At 36.1% G+C, this 23,168-nt stretch overlaps 1 protein-coding gene across 2 annotated transcripts; it reads left to right on the top strand.

Annotated features, from left to right (window-relative positions):
* The first annotated feature begins 22 nt into the window (after positions 1-22).
* Positions 23-21,229, top strand: LOC105171928 (uncharacterized). Of its 2 annotated transcripts, none has more exons than XM_011093193.3 (18): positions 23-521; positions 1,176-1,255; positions 1,533-1,583; positions 5,722-6,240; positions 6,326-6,583; positions 8,189-8,254; positions 8,658-8,834; positions 9,457-9,508; positions 9,586-9,867; positions 12,093-12,203; positions 13,667-13,858; positions 14,627-14,902; positions 15,946-16,566; positions 17,094-17,593; positions 17,672-17,732; positions 17,811-17,879; positions 19,950-20,457; positions 20,730-21,229. In XM_011093193.3, exons 1-17 carry the CDS (start codon positions 345-347, stop codon positions 20,019-20,021), a joined length of 3,564 nt encoding a protein of 1,187 aa, XP_011091495.1. In that variant the 5' UTR covers positions 23-344; the 3' UTR covers positions 20,022-20,457; positions 20,730-21,229. The 2 variants fall into 2 exon arrangements, with proteins under 2 accessions (XP_011091495.1, XP_011091496.1); XM_011093194.3 differs by having other exon boundaries at positions 20,736-21,229.
* The last annotated feature ends 1,939 nt before the right edge of the window (positions 21,230-23,168 follow it).

Consider the following 23,168-nt stretch of genomic DNA (forward strand, 5'->3'; position numbering starts at 1 on the left):
AATTAAAATATAGAAATGAAGTTGGATTTAAAATGAGTAAAGTAGGGACAAGGCGTGGAGTTAATAGAGGAGGGATGAAGTGGAAATTGGAATGCATGTACACACACAAATTACACACTGTCTCGAATTCACTTTGGCCCCTGCCCAGCTGTATATCTTCAACCCCTCTTTCTTACGAGCGCAAATGGTAACTCCTCCGTTCAACTGTATGACCACCACTACTCAATAGCTTTCTCTTTCTCTCTCTCTCTCTTTGGATCCAAAGCCGAATGCTATACAAATTGGACAGACGGATATAAAAAGAGGGAAATAACAACACATAAACACAGATTTTGTACTTTTGCATGATGTATAGTCCATCCAGAAGCCCGGGGATCTCGAGGTTGCAATTGGGGGCCCCCTCGGCGTCCCGGTTGAGATCTTCCTCTATGAAGAAGCCGCCGGAGCCGCTCCGCCGAGCTGTTGCTGATTGTTTGTCCGCCGCAGCGCCGTCGCACCTCGAAGCTTCGAGGACGTTGCGGGTTTGAATTTGCAGCATTGTTTAGGATTTTTGTTGTTTTATTTATATCTTTTGGTTATTATCGGCTCTAGGCATTTATTGTCTCGTTAAGCTGTTTTTTTTTTTTTTTTTTTTGGTTTGTTTTTCTATTTTTTTTTTTTTAAATTTTTAAATCTGATTTCTGGGTTTCTGTCGGGTGTATTTAATTTTATACGGGTTTTATTAGGTAAATTGAGTTGGTGAGTGATTCTGCGGATACAATTCTTGACCTGGGAACCTATGGTTTACAGAATGCTGAATGATCAAGATGTTGGATTCAGTTTTTAGCTTGCTCATATTTCTAACTTAATTTATTTTTTTTTAATTTCTGTTTGTCTTTTCTGATGGCATTTTTTTGTGGGAGTTCCATGAACATTTTTGACTGAATACCTGATATAATAAACATTTCTTTATGACAACAAGTATAGCCTGAAGATAACTAATTTCTTCCAATGCTGAATCTGATTTATAAACGATAAGTATGTAATTTTGATTTTCCGAGGCCTCTATGCAGTAGAGTGGATGAATTTAGTTTGATTTTAACATTTCAGATTCATCCTTTGATATATCTTTTTCCAGAAGCGTGAGAGAGAAAGATGGGTATCTTGTATGATATAAATCTGTTTCCCAATGGCAGGATTACCTCGCAGCACATGCTACAATTGACTTAGCGTATGGGATGATTCTAGAACACACACTTGCAGAGAGGGAACGGAGGTACTTTATTACATGTTGGTGATGTGTTGCTACTTATTGTGTCAATGTTGTTCTTCTTGTATTTTGGTTTCTATGGTTATGAAATGGTTAAGTTGTTCATATATGATGCTCTTCCATCTTTTTAATGTTATTCTGCTCCATGATTTATCTTTGTATTATTATACGTGTTATAGAGTGCATTTCTTTTCCTATTTCTTTTCTGCTCAATGATTTTTCTTTATGTTTGCTTTTTTTTTGTTTATTAATGTAAAACTGACATATCTGGTTGTATAAACAGTCCTGCTGTGGTTGCTAGGTGTGTGGCACTTCTGAAGCGGTATCTTTTAAGGTGATCTTTTCCTATCATCAGATCTTTCGATTGAGACTTTATGCACCAAAATTAAGCATATATGATGTTGAACAACACCCAAAAGTTTCTTCACATTCAAAATGTATATAGGCAGCAGTCTTGATCTGTTACATACTGGGGCAGAGGTACTCAATAATATGGACTGTTGGGTTACGACAATTGTTGGGACAAATTAATAGGTGAAAATTGTCACTATTAGACACATGAAATTTGAAAAGTTGATGGATGGGCATCTTTGTTCAAAAGACATCTCGTAGCCTATCTGAATGTTTATCGGTTTTCCAAGACTATTCCATATTGGCTTACACACCATTGAAAAGTTCGATCACATGTCTGGGGCATGACTGCAGTTATTTTTAGTTCTATTTAGAATAGTTGTGCAATTATAGACCATTTAAGATTATTCTTCATTTCAAAACCCTTAATATAGTTCTCACTACTATACTCTCTGAATCGAGAGGAAAAAAGTAAAAAGCCAGGATTACAAGTTGAAGGGAAAGGAAAGAGAGTTTCCTGCACTTATCAAACACGGTGCCTAAAGAAGAGCCATAACTAGGACAAAAAAATATGACAAGATAATTGTTCGAAATAACCAATAGAACTCCTTGTATCCAGATCAGATTACTAGATAGAGTCAAGCTTGAATACCAAAAGCAAAAAACCGCTACATTTTGTAACGACCAAAATTGGACTCTTGGAAATATAAGGGTAAAAACAGGGGTGTATTCGGGGAAAAAAGAAAAGGCAGTGGAGGTTCTTTTGCAGCATAATAACTATTTGTATTTCCTATCTGCTTGTGTAATTCAAGTAATATCCAGAACATGTATCTCTTTTAAGTCAACAGAAGAGCTAGAACATTGAACCGTGTTGGATCTAATTTTTGGACATTGTCCACTAATTTTTGGCTTCTGTTCTCTTTTGATGCAATCAAAGATTCTGTTGGTCTTCATTTCCTTTTTATTTCTTTCCTTTTTCAGATCCTTTTGTGGGATTTCTTCCTTTCTTTTCTCATTATCTTCTCTGCTTTCCAATATTCTAGATACTTCATTTATTTTGTTCCATACTGGTTTTTGGGTCTTTCTTTCTTCCTTGTTCCATACTTTCTCTACTACTGCAAAAGTCTCCCTTTCATTTCCTCCTCTCTCTCCTTTCCACTTCTTTTATTTCTGCAGCTCCACATGTCGTGATTCCTCAAATTTCTTCTCCTCCCTTGCTTCCATTTCTTCAAGCCTTCAAAGATGTATATGGATGTAAAAGAGTGCCAAGAGTGTAGGCTTCTAGCTCTTAGTGTAACCGTCAAAATGTGAGATCATTATTTAGCTATTTATCATATGGCTGGCCTTTGTCCCATATTCAATAATCTCTATCCTATTGACTGATTAAGCTGCTTGACTGAGGATTCAGAACTAGTTAGTAACAGACAAACAAGGATCAGCTGTTTTTAGTTATTGCTAATCTATATGATTTTGCTTTATCATATGTTAACTTTTATCTATCTGTGCTTAACTGTGATGCCAGGATGCGCTTGTCATTCAACTTTGTAAAAGCCTTTAATAGGAAAATAGAGGATTAGAGAGGAAATAACAGGTGAATGGAGAAAGAATTTTATTAAAAAAATCCACTAGTCCATGCCTTTTCCTCTTCAAACAATAATTATTCCCACCTATTTATGAGGAAGATTCAAAACAACATAGTGATAGCAAAAATTTACAAATTGAAACAGTATGTTCGTGATAATTTGCACTGTGATACACGTGTCAATTTGGATGATGTATACATATATATACCACAATACATAAATGTACACATGTCCAAAGTATGATTCATACACGTGTGTGATTCTACTTTTTTAATGTGTATATGTGTTTTAAGATTAAATAAAGATGAAGATTCGAGATATTGTATATGGAAAGTCTCATGAGGAAACCTGCATTTATATATATATATATGTATTTGTGTGTTTTGAAAAGCAAAGGCAAGGATGAGTCATGGTAGTTAATGGCGCGCTAAGGCGCGCGCCATGGCGCATGGCGAGCGCCTTCACCATGGCGTCGCCGTAGCGCGCACCTGGGCGCTATTTCAGTATTGCCCAGGCACGCCATAGTGAAGGGGCATGGGCAGCGGGCTGTTGGCTGGGCTGCAGCCCGCCCAGGCCCATGAAATTAAAAAAAAAAAAGTAAACCCTATTTTAAAAAAGGAATTTGCAAATTATAAGTACTGCATGCATGGAAATATTATTCATGACTCTTCAGTTCTCTCTTCTTCTCTTCTACGGTTCTTCCTTTGCCAGTGCCAACACATCTTCTTAGTTCTTGTCTAGTTCTCTTCTTCTCTTCCATATAACTTATAAGCATCTTCTCTCCTGCCGCTGCTGTTCACACTTCACCATAATGGTATGACTTTGTTCTAAAGTAATTACTTTTTATTGTATGTTTATGTTGATATCTATTGTAGATTTTTGCCAAAAATCATGAAACTCAAAAGTCAAAACTGCATGCAGCATACTTAAAGTTCTTAAAATATTTATTTAATTATGTAATCTGTATTTTTTTTAAATCTGTAATCTGTATTTTTACTTATATGAAGTTTTGTTATGTTGAATTTGTTGTTTTATATGTCTTATTTAACTAATTATATAAATATATAGATTATTTGTTATATTTGCGCCAACCTTCGAAAGGCGCGCGCCATGGCTCCAGGAGCCCTTGGCGCCATTGTGCGCCTTGCGCCAAACATAATAAGATAAATATTCAACCATTACTGTATGGTAATGGCAAAGCCACCAGAAATAAGATCACTTTTCCTTAAAGCAAAAAGAAAATCTGATTTATTAAAAAGGAGTGAAATCAACATTCATTCTACACCATAATGATTCTATAAAAGAATAAGGAAATTAATGGGCATGTTAATACTGAACTTGGGGCTGAGCATATAAATTGATGTTTATAATCATTGGAAGCAAGGCGGTAGCTGCCACACAGGGGAAGCATGATTTTTTTTGGTTATGTGGGACCAGGTGTCTGGTTTCTTTAATCTCGTTTGATTTGTAAGAACTTCTTTTAAGCTTAATTTCTTTCATTTTAAAATCCATAAAGTAATGTTGTTGTGTGGACCATACTTTTTTCAAAAACAGATGAAATCAAGTCCAAAAGAGCACATTTTAAATATGGGATTATTGGGCATATGCCCCACGCCATGTGCGCACACCCAAACGTGAAATGCCTCCCTCCATTCCCAAGTGGCAGTTTGGCAAACATTTAGGTGGTTTGTGCTTGTATAATGTGCATATGAGTTTGAAAGTATTAAAAAAGAAAAGTTATCTGAAATACTCCAAGGGAAGTCATGAAAACACCTGCAGAACACTCTCTCTTTCCCGTGCTCCATATCTTTTGTTAGTACCATGTACAACGCAGTGCATTAAGCACATGTCTGGGTGTGGAATGTGTCCAAATAACTGCATGAGCTGAGTTTCAGGATTTTGTACAGTATATTTGAAATCACAATTGGAAAGTGAATTGACCTTGAGAGATTAGGTTCATGTTTCTAATTGAATGCCCAAGCAGGTTCCACAATGGTTTGATATAGATACTAGAATGGGTGTTAACAGAATTATATGAAAGTGGAAAGCATTGACCATGGTGGAACCTGGGTGGACGATGTAATGAAGACAAGTGGTAGTTCTGCAAATAGTTTGAATATCAAATCCAAGCAGTGATAGGTTGTATAGCTACCTTTATTGTATTAAGGTGGGTGTTTTGGGCTTACTTTGATGGATATAAAACAATATTTAGGGGCTATGCCTTTATCCCTTGAACCTTCGTAATCTTCCCAGTTTTGGCATTACCTTGCCCTAATTTGTCTACTCTCTCTTTCGCTCTTAATCAATAATATTTGCCCTGTGCACCCAAGAAGAAAGGAGGATAAATGATTTGATAGCATCACATATAATGCCGTTAACCCATATGATTAATGAAGTAGAAGGTTAACATGGTGCTAACAGAAGGGTGATAAATAGAATTTTCTATCTTTAGACCAATTTAAGTAAGCCTTGAGAATGGTGCTAATGAATCTACTTTGGTTAATGATCTCATTTACAAGCCCTCTTTATATGTTGCAGATATAAGCCCAGTGAGGAGACATTACTACAGATTGATCGGTTCTGCATAAGTATAATTGTTGAGTGTGATGTGAGCCTTTATCGGAGATTGGCACCATGGTCACGTTCCTTAAGTCAACAACCTGGGAATCCAGTACCATCCAAAAATGTAAATCCTTTGCCTGTATCAAGTTTTGCATCTGGGGCACTTGTGAAATCCTTAAATTATGTTCGCTCTTTAGTGGCTCAATATATCCCAAAGCGCTCATTCCAACCAGCTGCCTTTGCTGGAGCTGCACCTGCGTCAAGACAGGTGCTGCCATCATTGTCATCTTTATTAAGCAAATCATTCAATTCCCAACTAAGTCCTGCAAATGGCAAAGAATCTTTGGAGAGCAAGGACACATCTACTGCATCAGTTTCTGACTCTCCGATTGCTGAAGAAGTTGATGAACTCGGAAACCTAGAGTTTATAGCACTTGATGTTTTCAGATGGCGCTGGTCTGGGGACCAGCAGTCATCACTTCTCTTACCCAAAAGGTCTTATTCTTCTATTTCAAGCTACTGTTATTCATTAATCACTTTAAGTGTTTTGACCTTACTTTCTGGAAATACTCACTTACAGTGACCACATTCTGAATATCCAAGACATGCGTGCTCATAATTTCCTAGAAGTAGGTGCAGCAGCTCTTCTTGTTGGGGACATGGATGCCAAAATGAAGGGTGAAACTTGGAAAGTTTTTGGAAGTGCAGACATGCCTTATCTGGATCAGCTGTTGCAGCCATCATTACTGACGACAGTTACCAATTCAGCTTCAGCTTTTGCCCATTTGAGAGCAATAACAGCACTAAAACGCTCAAAACCAGGGGCTAATCAGATCTGGTTTGTCTTGCTTAATCCTTTCTTTATCCAAATGTGGCTTGAAAGTATTTTCTTGTCACTTACATTACATGTTTCCACATTTTATTTGTGAAATCTGCATGGCATTCTTCTTAACTTGTGATGTGTATAACAAACTTGTACCAAAGTAATTAGCTAATAAAGCAATGACAGAATGATGATTTGCTTATGTGAATTTTATTAGGTTTCCTCATACTCAATTTATATCTTTTTAAACATTATGGAGTGTCATATGAGTTAATTCGCCTTCTAACGCTCAAGCAGTTTACAAATTATAAACTGAGGCACTTATTGTATGTTAGTGAGGTCAATATTTGTGAACTCTTGAATTTAGATCTTAAGTTGTAAAACTATTTGTTTCATATATAAGCTATTGAAGGTTTAATTCATAGATTGGCTATTGTCTGGAAAAAGCTATACTTGTTTAATGATCCCTGGAAATAGTTTATGGCTTTAGTTTTGCTGTAAACTCAAGATGCTTGTTGCAAACTTTTCAAAAATTTGAGGTCCTCCTACGTTCACTTGCCACTACATAAATATGTATTGTACATGCAAATATGAACATGTGGAAGTCAGATGTATTTAATACAATAATGATTGGAGTTCCTGTTCAGTTTGAACTTTTAGTTCAAATTTAATGCAAAACATGGGTGAATAATTAGAAGGGATTTTAAATTTTTGCTATGGTTTCAGAGGTAAGCCATGATAAATAAAGTGGGGGAAGACAATCCATATAGCCGAACTTTATGAGCACATCATAATGTTTTGTTTAACTGAACTGAGTAGTACTTCAGATGGCAATTCTGAAAGGAATTGGAACACGGTTCTGTTAATTCTTCATGAAGGTGTTTCACAAATGTGAGAAATGTCATGGTGTTTGTATAACCTCTCTGGCCAATTGACATAAGCAATTTGCTTCCCCCCACCGACCCACATGCACAAACATAGATCTTCTGCGTCCTTTTCTTTCTTTTGTTTTCCCGCTCTCTCTTTGATGGTCATCTGATAGAAGCTTTCTCCCGTTGATTTGGAGGGCTTGTGGCCAGGGTTTCTACACTTGGCAATTTCCTTCATTGTCCAACCCCCACACATGACACAGGGAAACCAAATTTTAAAGTTCTAAGGCACTTGTATTTTTTTTTTCTCTCTCTAAATAATGGAATACTAAGATGCTTGGTGGTTGATAATGGAGTAGATACTTCATGTTTTCTGAGGGGACCAGGTGGAGTTGAAATTATAAGTTGTTGATGTTGGAGGAGGTAAGAATACAATTCTGTATTTGTTATAACCTATAGCCATGGCTTGGGGGCATGCTCTCCTCAATGAATTTCTGCACTTTTTCCAACTTTGCATGTATTGTAGTATCAAAATGTTTTTTTAGCTTTCTTTATGTGGTCGAGATGTTCCTTATGGTTGTCAAGATTACCATGTCTATTACAGTCCATCCATGATCTATTTACCATGGAAGTAAAGTTTACTATAGGTCTTATCAGCTAACAGATATTTTGCTCCTTTCCTTGATATGCTATCTGAATTTGGTCAGAAATTAATATTGATCTGAGTGTGATGCTGCTGCTTTTTTGTTAGGGAGGATTCCCCGGTGAACACCTTTCGCCCACGCGCAAGACCGCTTTTTCAATACCGTCATTACAGGTAAAGACGTTTCATCAGGTGTCTTTATTCATCAACTACCTGTTGATAATTATATATCCTCTCTGTGAGTTCACTTGCAGTCATTTGTATGTTTGTGTGGCCAATACCTCATTGATTTCATTATTATTGGTTTGAGAATTGAGAGCTATGATTACATTCAGTATCCTCTTCTAATTCATATGATCCAATGATCTTGTATATTATGTCTCCTCTCTGAGTTCACTTGCAGTCATTTGTATGTTTGTATGCCCAATACCTTACTTATTGCATTATTATTGCTTTGAGAGTTATGATTACATTCAGCATCCTCTTCTAATTCATATGCATCCAATGACCCTGTATATTTGTTTGGATTAGTTGGTTTCAATCTCTTTTTCCCCTCAATACTTTTGATTTGTGCCAGTGAACAGCAACCACTGCGATTAAACCCTGTGGAGGTATGCGAGGTTATTGCGGCAGTTTGCTCCGAAACATCTTCTGCCAATTCCAATCACTTGACTGTCTCGTCTAAATTAAGACACAGTGGAAGACCATCAATGGATGTGGCTGTGAGCGTTCTTGTCAAACTTGTAATTGACATGTATGGTCTGACGTATTTTTTTTTATATCTTCTGAATTTACAATCACACACCAGCACACCGACACTCCTCCATATGTGTGTCTAAATATATGGAGTATACATACGTGCAGACATGTGTTTGTGAGGAAGAGTGGGTAAGGACATGTATTGAGTCATGGCTACTGATAGAGTGGGTGCCCCATGCATTCAGTCACGAGGGATGACAGAGTGAGCGAGGGCAAGTATTCAGTCATGAGTATTGACTGGTGTGAATAGGGTAATAAGTGGATGAAGATAGCTTTACATGTGAATGCTGTAGTATTAATTATTGCAACTTTGTTTTAAATAAGATTAGTCCACTAATCCTCTTTCGTGCCAATGATGGGTACTTTTGTTAGTGGATGGGTTGGCAACTTTCTTAGTTTGAAGTCTTTGATTTCTCATGGCCAAATAATACGCCTGAATTCGTTTCATTTGGCACAAGAAGTCAATTTGACTTGCCACCAATGATCTGAATTCACTTCACCAAATCTGGTTCTTAAAATCTCTGATGGGGAGGGCATAACAAAAGCTGGCTGCATTGCAAAGCTGTCTGACTTGATCTTTTCAACTTTCAACTGATCATCTTTGATATGTTTTGTAGGTATGTTTTGGATGCAAAGATTGCTGCTCCTCTCGCTCTGTCCTTGCTAGAGGTGCTGCATGCTTCTCCCATGGTTTTATGTCAAACATGTAGTTAAATCTAATTATTATTTTGTCTGTAACACTGTAGGACATGCTAAATTCTCCTAGCGTGATGTCAAAGGCTCGAGCTTTTGATTTAATTATTAACCTTGGAGTGCATGCACATCTTTTGGAGCCTCCAGCACCTGATGACTCCACTACAATTGAGGAACAGTACTCCCAGGAATCATATATTGACAATGGAACTCAAGTTTCTTCACATGGAAAGATAAAGTCTGAAATCAAGAAAACAGATAATTCCGCAGCTATTGACAAGTTTGAGAGCTGGATTTTGGCCATGCTTTTTGAGGTTCTTCTTCATCTTGTTCAGGTATATATCCTGTCAATGACTGGAAAGATGAGCATTGGATGAATAAGTCTTTTGTTCCCATTTTGTTTTTTGGTTTCTGACTTTCTGGTTAATATTTGTTTTGTCTCCTTTTCATTGGCTTTTCTTCTTCGGGGCCCGGTGTGGTGGTGGTGATGGTGGTACGTCTATATGTACTTTATGTTGATGTCAGATACAGAGGATCAACAGAAGTTATAACCGACAATCATAGTTCAGTTTATTAGTATTAAAAAAATATAATTTCCTCTACCCGTATTTGGGAGTCCTAATTTGAATTGGCAGAAGATTTATATGAGTTGATGGAGTGCCCTATCTGCATTTTATAGTTTTATCTTAGAAAATAATGTTAACAATCAGACGTCAAACCATGCACTTGGAAACCACTAGACTCTTGGATGGTAAATTGAACTCCAGAGGGCATTTCAGAAAGGATGTGGGAGGATTCAGATATGGACCAAGGAAGTAGTCTCTGATGTAGTCCAAGGATTTTTGGTAGACACTGGTGTTAAGATATCAGGAATGATTCTTGTTCCACTTCTAAACATCTGCTGGTTCCAGTTGTTAAAAATTAGGATGAAATTGTGAATATGATGGACCTCGATGCTACAAGTGGATTAAGTGGAGGGCACTATTCCTTTAGATGAATAATTACCATAGGATATGGTAAGCCGTGGTGTTCCAATTTCTTTTAAGGGGGGAAGAATCTGCTCCAATCACATTTTTGGCTTGTGTAAGAAAACTAGCAAGAATGTTTTAACTTTTCAAATGCAACCGATTTGATATGCTGTGTTTTTTCCCCTTTCTGATGATCATTCTTTTGAGATTTTCTTAATTTGTTCAAAACAATAACTTGTTTTTGAGAGAATGATGTATAGACATTTGTTCTTTAATTACAAATGTGAAAAGAATACAAGAATTAAACATAGGAAAAATAAATCTATAGTTATTGACTTGTGTTGAGGGTTGTTTTCAACCATATATATTTTCTAAATCAATCATGTTTTTGCTTCTGCTTGAGAAATTGTTTACTTAAGTTTAGACTAAGTTTATGGGACTATGATCCAAAGGCATCCTTCACTAGTGACAACTGGATATACCATTGGGCTCTCGGCGATGAAATATTTGAAGTCATTTTATGGATGGGAAAAGTGAGAGAGAGGTTTGGTTGGGAAAAGTGGGATGATATAAAAGGCCATAAGTGGTGATGTATCATGGGTCCAAATCTCATAGTAGCTGAGATTTAATGACGATTTTTACGCTTCCATATGAAGAAAGACCAAACACGTAGGGTTTTTAGGTTCTGCACCCAAATTGATAAAGTACCAACCCAGGTTTAGGTAGAATAGAATACTTGAAGGCTTGTTCTTAATGTTGGCAAATTAGGCCAATGCCCTGTAATGATAAGAAAGGCCTTATAGGGGTTGAAAGTAAAGATCTTGTAGAAGTACTGGCTATCGGCAGACACAGATCTTGAAGAAAATCAAATGGGAAACTATCAAGATCAAGAAGGAAATGTAGAAACACTCCTAGTATCTGTTGGGCATCACAGCCAAAACTTCCTACCATATCAAAACTTAAAGATACATTCTTACTTACAGGCGTCAAGATGTCTCCTACTATAGTGAGGACTAAACTTTTGTTAGGAATAGAAATATGGCTTTTCAACCTAATTACTGAAAATATTATGTAACAAATCAACAATATACCCCCGACTGGACTAGATTCCTGAAATGACATAAGCAAATCCAAAATTAAAATTCTAGGAAAACAACTAAATACTAATTATTCATGTTCCAACATGAGGTTTCTAGGCTTGAAATCAATTTGAACTGAGCTTGTAACTTGAAAATGTCGCAATTGATGTTCTATTAATATATCTTCCCCACTTGGATTTGATGTTGCATCATTATGTTGATAGCGACCATTTATCCTTGGTTAACACCTTCAGTAAACTTTTGGATTTTCCAGCTCTTGTAGCAAGTGTGCTCATGGTTTTGTTACAGTGAATTCACAATTCAAATTTAGCGCCAAAGTAATAAAACATGTTCACATCATTTAGCTAAATGGTATGTTTAGTGCAGTTACAGTTTAATGTTTGTCTGCTTGGTTATGGCATTTTTCTTGTTAATTGTCAATGATTGATGTCTGTAAGTTGGTTTCATCTTTATTATATCAGAGTTCCTCTTTAATTCACAATTACCTCACAGATAGAAGAGAAAGAGGAAGCTGTCTGGGCTTCTGCCTTAAGCTGTTTACTATATTTCATCTGCGATAGAGGCAAAATTCGACGTAGCAGATTAGAAGGTCTTGATATAAGTGTGAGTATTTCTACAACCTAGCGTTGTTTTCATCTGCTGGTTTCTGAGCAAATGTTCTCTTCATGCAACTTGAATTCTGTATCTGTCGATTGCCGTACCTTGCTTGAGGCAGATCTGCCTAAAATTTTACTTCTAGTTAGTGCTGAAACCCATTATGTGTAAATTGCGTATAACACTTATGGATGAGATGGATTTAAGATTGGTCACTATGACAGAATAAAGGTCAGAGTTCTAGGAATCAAGAGCACACCTTGTCCTTTAATATTAGGGTATAAGTTAGTCTAGGAACTAAAAGATGTGACCCAAATGAAAAAAACAAGGACTGGTTCTCTTGCTATGATGATGACACGTTCTTGGATAGGAATTTTATTTTGGTATAGGGAAAAGAATAAAAAGGGTAAGCAAAGACTATGTGATTTGGAGTAAAAAATGTATAGATTTCCTGAAAGTACCAATCTGTGTTGAGGTGCATCGAAAAATCTTATTAGCCAATTGCAAGAATACCCCTTTTATGATATAAAAATTACTTACCCAACAATCTTTGAAGTCTATGTATCACATTACATCCCTTATAATATGTAAATACTGTACATGTATGCATATATTTCAGATGCAAAAAACGCCTGGAAAAGTGCCAAATGAGATTCTTTTTAGTACATTTCATTAATGTCCCTTGTAATCTGAAAATATTACACAGATCGTCCTACATGGTTAGGGTAAAAGGGTCAATTGTCTTATAGACTACTTTTATTTCTGAGAATCACTTGATGCCTAACTCTGAATTTGTCATTTTGTTGATTCCATTTGTGTTTTGTTAAACAATATGCTCATGGTTGTAGATGTAATTTATGAATAACAAGGTTATTTATATCAAGTCAAAACTCAAGGGGACTGGTGGGTGTAATTTATCCAGTTTGGAGGATGCAGCTCTAGTTATTCAATTTTTTTGGGCCTAACCTAGTCTCAAGTATAATCTGGGTTTTGGGGAAAAACTGCCCGGTGCCCCATACTTAAATCAGCTATTACATACATATGCATGTACTTGAATTACTATAAGTTTGTAGTTTATATAACATTTATTATTGAATTTCAAAATACTAAACAAAGGCTAACTGTCTAAAATGGAAAGTTTTCTTCCACATGATCCTTATGAAATATTCTTGTTATTCCTCTACTGTCATGATGCTAATACTGGGATCCAAGCTAAAGTTCCCAAAATTGCTGATGCTTTGTCAGTATTAAATCTAAAAATACGATCAATTACAGTACTATAAATCTGTATAATGATATCTTTCATCATTCATAAAGTCTTTCTCTTCCAAAATTATTAACTATAAAACAGGATCGTCTCTCTAGTTCTAACCATTACCTGTTTTCTGATACTTCCTTTTGCTCTTCTTTACTTTCTTTTTCTTGAAATGTTTCTAGGCAAGCATTTATCCTTGCTTTTCCTTTGTTCGCAGGTTATTAAGGCACTCATGCAAATTAGTAGAAGAAACTCTTGGGCAGAAATAGTTCATTGCAAGCTTATCTGCATGATGACAAACATGTTTTATCAAGTGCCGGAAGGACCTGACAAAGTTGTTTCAGCTGCCCCTTTCTTTCTTATTAAACAAGTTGATCTGATCGGAGGAATTGACTTTATATTTGGAGAGGTATTGATCTATCAACTGTAAGCTAGATTGTGTTTAGAAAGATCTATGCCAATAGATGCAGAAATTAAATGGGCTGCATTTGCAGCCTTCTGAAACTTTCCCTGACATAATTAGCTAAGATTTCATCCTTCACCTAGGGGTATGTTAGCTATGCTCTTTTGGTTTCATTATTCCAAAGAAATTACCCTTTGCATGCACTCATAAAAGTCAAATCCATAAATGATGCAGTAAATTGCTGCTGGAAAGGATTCTGATATTTTGTCATCCTTTAGAGTTTGGCTGAATAGCTATATCTGTTTAGTAATTATAGTTTATGCATCTGAAGACAGAAGCCTTCATTTCATTTCTCATTGTTAAATGTTTGCTTACGTGGAACAGCTTCTGAAAGGAGGCTTTACATAATGCGCATATTGTTACCTAGGGCTTTCTCCTGACTTTTGGTCTAATTGACATTTCAGAATAAGAAAATAATGGCTCATGGTTTAAGATGAGGATAATGATTTCTTTTACCAAATAATCGCGATTTTCATTATTACTTTGGGAATGTGTTTTCAGAACTGACATAAATTAAAATGCTCCAATACTTTACTCATCTGAGTTGTATCTCCTTGCGTAATGTTTGAACTCCTGACAGTGATGTAGGATGTGCATTTTCAGATGAATTTAGTGATCTTGTATAAATGCAAGAAAAGTCTTATGTAGAATATTTTTCCCTTCAAAGTACACTCTAAAATATTGTTAATTGGCATGTTTGTTTTGATAATGCAGTTGGTGCTTTCGAATTCAAGGGAAGAAAGGAGAAATCTATATCTGGTGATTTTCGACTATGTATTGCATAAAATAAATGAGACATGTCTAGCTGCTGGAGTTTCTGAGTACAGTGATGATGAGGTTCGACCTATTGCTACCTTGCTTGTGCTTGCAGATGCACCTGAAGCACTTCATATTTCTGTTAAGTTGGGCGTTGAAGGTGTCGTGGAACTATTGAGGAGATCAATTTCTACATCATTGTCCACATATCCTAATAATGATCGGCTTTTAATGGTAAATTTCCAAATATTCTTGGTTTTCTCTACACAATTCTAGCTTGACTTGTTTTGCTGTGTGCAAAGACTAGGTTAGATTGCAATTATAATCAGCTTTATATGAAAATATTCTGATTGTTATAGATATGCCTTCAAAATGGGTGGTAAGGAATAATTCAACATAAAGAAAGGAGAAACAAGAATACGATGTCCGGAAACAATACCTCTATAGTGTGTATGGTTTGAAAGTTCACATCTTGGCTATTTAGATACATTAAATTACCATGTGAGATACAAGATTTCATTTCGAGATTACATACTTCACTTGCTATATCAGTTTGTTGTTGTAGTCATTTACTGTGTAGTTTGTCCTTGCGGTTCCTATGTTGTGGCTTCCTGAAATGCATAAATATACATCTCAACAAATGTCACATACCACTCACAAGAACACATCTAAAACCTTCACGGGAATTTGCAGTTTGGACTATAAAATCCTTACTCTACCTATTTCTGCGATCAAATTCTCAATTTTTATCTTCAGCAAACACACATTGTTCTTTACTTGATTCATTACGTCATTTAGTTTGACTGCTCACATGTTTTCAACATCCATCTTTACTGATCTAATGCATAAACTGGATCAAGAGGCTAGTTTTGTCCAAAAGTTGTGGATCTTCAACTTCAGTTGGTCATTTGTGCTTTCATTAAGTCAAACTTTGCTTTTGTTAAATCCATAGTTGTTTAAATCTTATTTCCACTCTACATTATATCTTGTTGAGGTGGATTTACATTGTTATTTAACTAAAGGGATAGCCTGGGTTAGAAAAACAAAAGTTATGCTCTTTAATAGTCTCTATGGATTTTGGAGTTATGCACCTTTCTTTTAGAACCTGATATTCGGTGTTCTAGGTAAATGTACTCTGTGATCTCCTTCCTGTATAATATCTAGTAGAGGTGATGTGGCCTATTGCTCGATTGGCTCACAAACTGGCATAGATGAAGGAGAAGAATTTTGTGCACCCACATAATTTAATTGTATTTTGAATTATGGTCCTCTTGCAGCTATTGGAGAAGATAGTAGAGAAGTTTGACACACTCATAGGATCATTTACTCATGTGGACAAAGAGTTTGCTGAAATGATTCAGATGACGAAATCATTTAAATCTATTGAAAGCATTGAAGTTCCTGGAAATATTGCTGCCATGAACGCAAAGCTATGCTGGACCACTTTACATTCTCTTCTTCATTCTGAACGACATGCTTATCGCCACAATGGGCATTTATGGTTGGGAGATCTGCTGATTGCAGAAATCAGTGGGGAAGGAGATCAGAGTCTCTGCTCGAGCATTAAGAACTTGGAGGAGAAAATTTCGCTTGCTGGTGTTAATGATTATTTAGCTTCTCTGGATATTCCTTTACCAATTTGGCTAATGTGTGGGCTTCTCAAGTCGAAAAACAACCGTATCAGATGGGGCTTTTTGTTTGTTCTGGAGAGGCTGCTGATGCGGTGCAAATTTTTGCTAGATGAGAATGAAGTCCAGCATGTAATGCGTGGTCAATCTGCAGCACAAATACATGACAAGAGTCGTCTCGAGAAAGCAAATGCAGTGATAGATATCATGAGCCGTGCCTTATCCTTGATGGCTCAAATAAATGAAACTGATCGGATGAATATTTTGAAGGTAATCATTTTGGATATTATCTGTGATATTTGTTAAAGTTCTTGCTCTTCTTGAGTTGCTGTTGATTTAAAAGTTTAGTGTTGATATGAAGGATGTGAAACAATCTGGTGTTACTTAATGATGCATCCTTATCTGGATTTCTAAAACTGAAGGAGATGGCAGGACATTCCAACATTAATATTTGTTTTTTCACGACCATAGACCAATTATATTTTTTCACACTACGTTCTTGTTCCCTCTCTAGTGAAGATTCCAACACTGCTGTTATTTTGCTACTAGCCATTACAGTCCGACTTTGTCTTCATCCTGGCCTTACTTTTGTTAGGACGGGAGTAGCAGCCAAAGAGATTTGATCTGCTTCTCTTCCTATTTCCTAATACTAAAGAGATAAAGATGATTACCTACGAGATGAACTCTTCTTAGCTGCTTGCCTCAGTTACATCTCTTTGAGTGGATCTTTCAATTACAAATGATGCCCTCTACTTATTTTTCTTATGCTTTATCTTTCCTTGGATGTCCATGAGCAGATGTGTGATATTCTATTGTCTCAACTGTGCTTGAAAGTTGCGCATACGGGTGTGACACCATTTGGAGATACGATGCACATAAAAGATTCTAGTAATTCAGAAAGGAAGAGTAAGGCAGATGGAGCAGAAAGTTTCTCCCGAACAGAGACTGTTCCCCAGGGTGATTTTACTGGAGATGCCAACACCAAACTTGGGCAAAATGTACATATTCCGATTCGTGATACAGCATCCATGGCAGCGTTGCTTCTTCATGGACAAGCCATTGTTCCCATGCAATTGGTTGCTCGTGTTCCTGCTGCATTATTTTATTGGCCTTTGATCCAGCTTGCTGGGGCTGCAACGGATAATATTGCGTTGGGCGTTTCTGTAGGTAGCAAAGGAAGAGGAAATCTTCCAGGTGGCACATCAGATATAAGAGCTACACTTCTTCTACTTTTGATTGGTAAATGTACAGCAGATCCTTCTGCTTTCATCGAGGTTGGAGGGGAAGAATTCTTCAGGTATCTTTCAGCTGAAACCAATTGTTGAAGGGGCTCATTTTCAATTGTTGTCTAAAACTTTGTATGTATATTTGGCAGGGAATTGTTGGATGACACAGATGCAAGAGTGGCATATTACTCTTCAACCTTTCTTTTGAAGGCAAGTATTAGATCTCTTCTACTGACGTGAACTGTGAAATGTGAATATATTAAATTTAATTAAATTTATATTTTGCAGAGAATGATGACAGACGACCCGGAAAGTTATCAACGCATGCTTCATAATCTAGTTTCAAGAGCTCAGCAGGTGAATTCTTGTTTAATGTTTAATCAAATAAATGTTTCTTTTCGAGGGCTATGTTGTTTTAGCTAGTGAGTAATTCTTTTGTTTAAAACAACCATATATCTGTCACCAGAAAGTAAAAAAAAGAAAAAAACATTATTTACCACCTCCAGGATCTTGGATAAGAGCGTGCTTTGAAGAGTATGCTGCAAAACATAGAATGAAAGATTATCCTGAACAGAAAACTTGGTTTCATGCTTCCTCTTTTATTGTCCATTTTGATGACTCAGACTGAGTATAAAGTAGAGGTAGACCTCACCTCATGAGCCATGCTAACTGGACTATTGGTGAACCAATTTATTTTACAGCTGATCAGTAACAGTCAGCAAGTTTTTGATTTCTTTGCTTCACATTCTAATTTTGGCTTAATGTTCAACTAAGAGAGACAATGGCTTGGCTTAAGTACCTCTATATTTTTCGTATGCTTTATTATTTAGAGAAACATTAAACTGTAGGGTCTTACTGTGGAATGACAAGATTACAAGGGCTGACAAATCTTAGAGGAGGTTCTTATGGAGAGTTGTAATTTTTATGAAGATTAAAGGAAAAATGTTAGGTTCTCTAACAGGTTTCGTAATGGTCATTACTGTCTGGAAAGATGGGTTAACTTGCCAAATGTGAGGTGGTCTACCTGTAATTAGACCAGAGTTAAGGGGAAGTAGTTGTAATTATCCCAGAGAAGAAACATAGGTTACATGTCAGAGTTTTGCCCAATTTCAGGCAACAATTGTTTATGCAACTAGTGCCAGGCAAAAGTAGTTTCCTGAATCATGATTTAGTCAATTTTTCTATCAGACTTGCCAAAGATATTTCTACTCTAGTGCAGTAACAAGTTCCCAAACATTGGGGCCTGCTCTCTCTTTTGTGTCCCTTGCAAGAAGGAATATGTTGAAATAAATAGGATGCTTTAACATTGTGAATGCTTATGAAAGGTTTCCTTCTTTCCTTGAAAGAACTACTTTGTTTCCTTCTTTCCTTGAAAGCACTACTTTGTTTCCTTCTTACCACAAGTTTTATTTAGGATTAGTTCCACTTAGACCCCAATTTAATGGCACAATTATACTTACCTTCTCTAATTTTGAAAAATGAGACTTAGACTCCTTCTGTTCCATTTACAATGATGCCCCTGCCATTAGGCCTCTAGATGGAAAATGTTGATTTCAGTAAAACAATTAAGTGGATTTTTAATTTTGCCCCTCAGTAGAAGGCGGGGTCCTTGTATTTTACTATTCAAGATACCTCTGGTAAAGTTGTTGAATTAGAGTAGTTGAAGATGAAAATATTAGTAGTTTTATTGGTTTTTATCTTTTGATATATATAAGGTGAGGATATAATCATCCCCGCATCTATCCTATAAGAATTTCTTATTCAAGCACTTCTACTTCGTGCTATAAGATAGAATATAAAAAAAGAAAATGTCTAAGAAAGGAATATGAAAAAGAGAACAACTGTGATGATTTTTAAGACGACAATCAATCCCAAATTCCTAATCCAGAAAGACTATTATATAGCTGTACTAAGTTATTGATAATAGACCTAATGATATTGCATTCTTGTACTAGCACTAACTTGTAGGATTGTTTCTAAAATAGTGTATTTAGTATGATAATCAAGTAAGAGGTAACTAATTGAATTATGTTCTATACAAAAGTCAATATATATTATTCTTATCAAAATTATAATTACTATACATATATGTATCGACATTTTCAGATATCACAACATATTCCTATCAGTAACAATATAAACTTTACATAGTCACCCCTAAGCATTGCAGGAGGAAATCACATCATAATTAATTGAATATATAGTAACAAGAATGAACAAACGGATTGTATGCACACTAGAAACATGAACGTAATAAAGGAAATCAAATTTGGAAAACCTACATTTTGCCTATTCATAAACTTGTGGGGGTGGGATGGGGGGGATTTTGGTGTTATTGTGCACCAAGCATCAGTAGCATTCCATGTGCGCATTTTATGATCATGATTTTTTATCTAGTGCTTAAGATACTTTATACTTCTTTTATAGAGCAACAACGAGAAGCTATTGGAAAATCCGTACCTCCAGATGCGTGGGTTGCTTCAGCTCTCGAATGAATAATACACTTGTCACACAAACAGCTACCATCTTCTTGATGGCCGATTGGAGAATTCCGTTCATTACTCCTGATGTTCAACGTCTTGCTATGGTGGCAAATGGTTAAGCTGTGGAATAGCTGATGCTCTGTTATATCGTTGGTCGAAATCTGAAGTGCATCTTTAGTTCTTTTAAGCAAAATTGGAATATCGAGATGATATTCTTGAAAATACCATTGGAGCGATATTTTGTCTTCTATCTGTGCTAAGCTTTCTTATATTGTGGTGGAGGCCGCATTGAGTGACATTCAATCTACAAGGAAATGCTGAGAAAGTCCACATGGAAATGAAGTCAAGCTTTGCCTTTTGCCGAATACTATGAAATTGCAGCATATGTGAACAGCCAAAGTTGCTTCTGTATGTTGAAATGCGTTAAAGATCGGCTTTTAAGCCATCTTCAGGTATTTTGCCTTCTTTTTCAATGTAATCCCATAAAATCTTCTATGCTTGTTCATTGATGATATAATCCCTTGTTTATAAACGCTGTTTAGTTGCCATCATAAGAAGTTTCATGTTCAAAATGATTGGATATGTTTTCCTGTCTGGAGCTCTTAACATCTTACACATCAAATAACTTATTGTTATTTAGCAAGAAGTAAAGATTGGTTGGAGAGGGTTTTAGATTACCGTTCTTTCATCTGACGATCACTTCTGATCTTTTTGTTTCTTGTAGTTGCAGTTTTTGGGAATTACATGTGAGGAACACCAATAAGTCTTTGAACTGGAGAGAATTTATGGTTTGACATCCTAATTCATCCGAAGTGCAAAATCTTCAGAGAAAGTTTGATCTCACTCTTAGTGGTGCATGTCAACAGGATTTGCAGTCTGGCCACAAGAGTAGATTATGCATAACATGGTCACCCAGCTTGAATCTCAGATAGGAGCACCGTGTGTACATATATTTTACTGACGGTCTTGGTGATGTGTTTACTGGTGCTCAAGTAGAGTTTCTTTTTCAAATCTGTATAGATTTTGTTTCTCCTTTCATTACGTAAACACGCATTGGTCTGTTTCTTCTGTGATAGGTTTTAGCTTCATTTGTCGCGGTTTTAGTCATGCCTTGTTATGTACAAGTTGGAATAGGTGAAGAAGTAGAAATGAGTGAGAAGGAAAAGAAGAAATTGGGTTTTCCCGTTGGTGCTCATTAATTATAATCTAGTTGTGTTTATATCACAGACGATGTGGATGAAATTGGAATTGCATCATAAGTTTGAGAGAGCCATGTAATTTGGTGTACAGCTTCTTGCTAGAGAGGCGGCTCTTGTTCCGTGTGCATGGATAAATCCATGAGTCGCGTTGGCAACACTCAGAATCTTAGGCTTGTTGGCAAAAACATCACCTGGGATTGGCTTATGGCCGCTGCTGGGTCGTCGTTCCCCTCGGTTCACCAATTGGTTTCTGCGAATGATTCTCCAATCAAACATGGATATGTGGTATATATTACAGCTGCTTCCTTGAGCTGAGATATGCCAAACTACTGGAAACTTGTGCAATTTGTTGGTAAAGGCAACTTTTGAGTGTGATTCGACCCATACTACCTAGGAGCCGACTTGGGGTTCTTCATTAATGCCAATGAACTTTGTCTATGGGGCTTTAATCTCAAACTAGCATGATCTATTATCTAACACTTCTCTCCATCCTATGCTTGTCAGCATCAGCTGTCGAGCATGTGCCAAAATTCTTTTCTGCTCAAGCGGCCACAATTTTTATTCTTTCTCCTAATACATCTCCAGCGTCAATGTGAGTGAAGAAAGTGTGTGAATTGATGGAGAACTGGGAGAGCAACACACGGGAGCCACTTTAGAATTGGTTGGATAATCAGTGTTATAGCCAAAATCAGCCACTCCACTTCCTAGTTTGCTGACGGCACATGCACTCAGTGAGAGGCTCATTCACCCTACCCGTTCTGTAAGTCAGACTGCTTGTATGAACTGATTCTAAGGACCACCTCGCAGTTCGTCATTTCCCTTGATGAAAATTTTACATGTGTTCAATCCCAATGTCTTCGTTGCACGTGTGTCTATAATACAACGAATGAGAGAATTAACAATAAAAACATGTGAACAAGCAAAAGAACATGAAGTTAGGAATATGCCTTATCTTCTCGGTTTAGTGTAGTCACAGGTATAGCAACACATGTTTTGACAATTATAGCACTTAACTAAGGTTCTTTCCACTCTCCTTTCATTGGTAATATTTCAGAGTCTTGTTAATTTCTTGCTTTGTCTTTGTGTAACACCAGTTCTTTTATGAAAGCTTCTACCTTAGTTGGACTTAGACTGAGTGGCGTGTAAGGGTGTTGAGCATATTCAAACTTTTTACGTTTAGCCTTAAGTTTGAGATGACTGGCAAAACTGTCGAATGCTCCCTATATGTTAGCACGAATCCCCAAATCTGCTGGCTTAAAAGTTACTTGACAAGCACGGTATATGTATATTAAACTAAATAAAATATTTTATATTATAAAGGAATCTTTTACGTAAAATACAACTTTTATTTTTCGTCCTATATTGATTATCATTGAAAATGGTATTTTTCTATACACATACAACTACTTACCAAGCTTTGTATTTATGAGGATAGCTTTCAAATTATTATGACATTTTATTAAATATATAAATCACTTTTTACCTATATCCAACTGTATATAATTATAAAAATAAAGAATCACTTAAATGTATTATTTGTATTATATAATTCATCTTCCATCAAAAAATAAATTAAAGTAGATAAATTAAAAATGATCTTACTTATTACAAAAAATAAAATATAAAGCAAAAATAGAAATTAATTACTTTGAATGAGTTATAAAAAAACAATTAAAAGGGAAAAAAGAAGAAGAAAGAAAGACAAATGATAAAAAGAAAAATTAATTTCAAAATCTCAATATTATTTCATCGATAAGGGTAATGTTAGGTATTGTTCTACGATTTTAATTTGGATCCAAATAATTTTTTTTATTTTCTTTATTTCAATGAGATGGAGAATTTTGCATTTGAGCTAATAATCATCTTCAAAAAATCAAGAACAAAAATTACATCAAATCCATATTAAGCGCATTCCATCAACATATAAAAATGAGTCGTGTATTTGAGTGTATCATGTTGAGATA

The sequence above is a fragment of the Sesamum indicum genome, linkage group LG10, assembly GCF_026168435.1.
Source record: "Sesamum indicum cultivar Baizhima isolate 11 linkage group LG10, ASM2616843v1, whole genome shotgun sequence".
Lineage (NCBI taxonomy): Eukaryota > Viridiplantae > Streptophyta > Magnoliopsida > Lamiales > Pedaliaceae > Sesamum > Sesamum indicum.

Bases quoted from the DNA above. Each gene is read 5' to 3' on its own strand.
- LOC105171928 (XM_011093193.3), top strand. From the start codon at position 345: ATGATGTATAGTCCATCCAGAAGCCCGGGGATCTCGAGGTTGCAATTG. The intron at 1,584-5,721 runs GTGATCTTTTCC...TATATGTTGCAG, and splicing joins CTGAAGCGGTATCTTTTAAG to ATATAAGCCCAGTGAGGAGA. The intron at 12,204-13,666 runs GTGAGTATTTCT...CTTTGTTCGCAG, and splicing joins TAGAAGGTCTTGATATAAGT to GTTATTAAGGCACTCATGCA.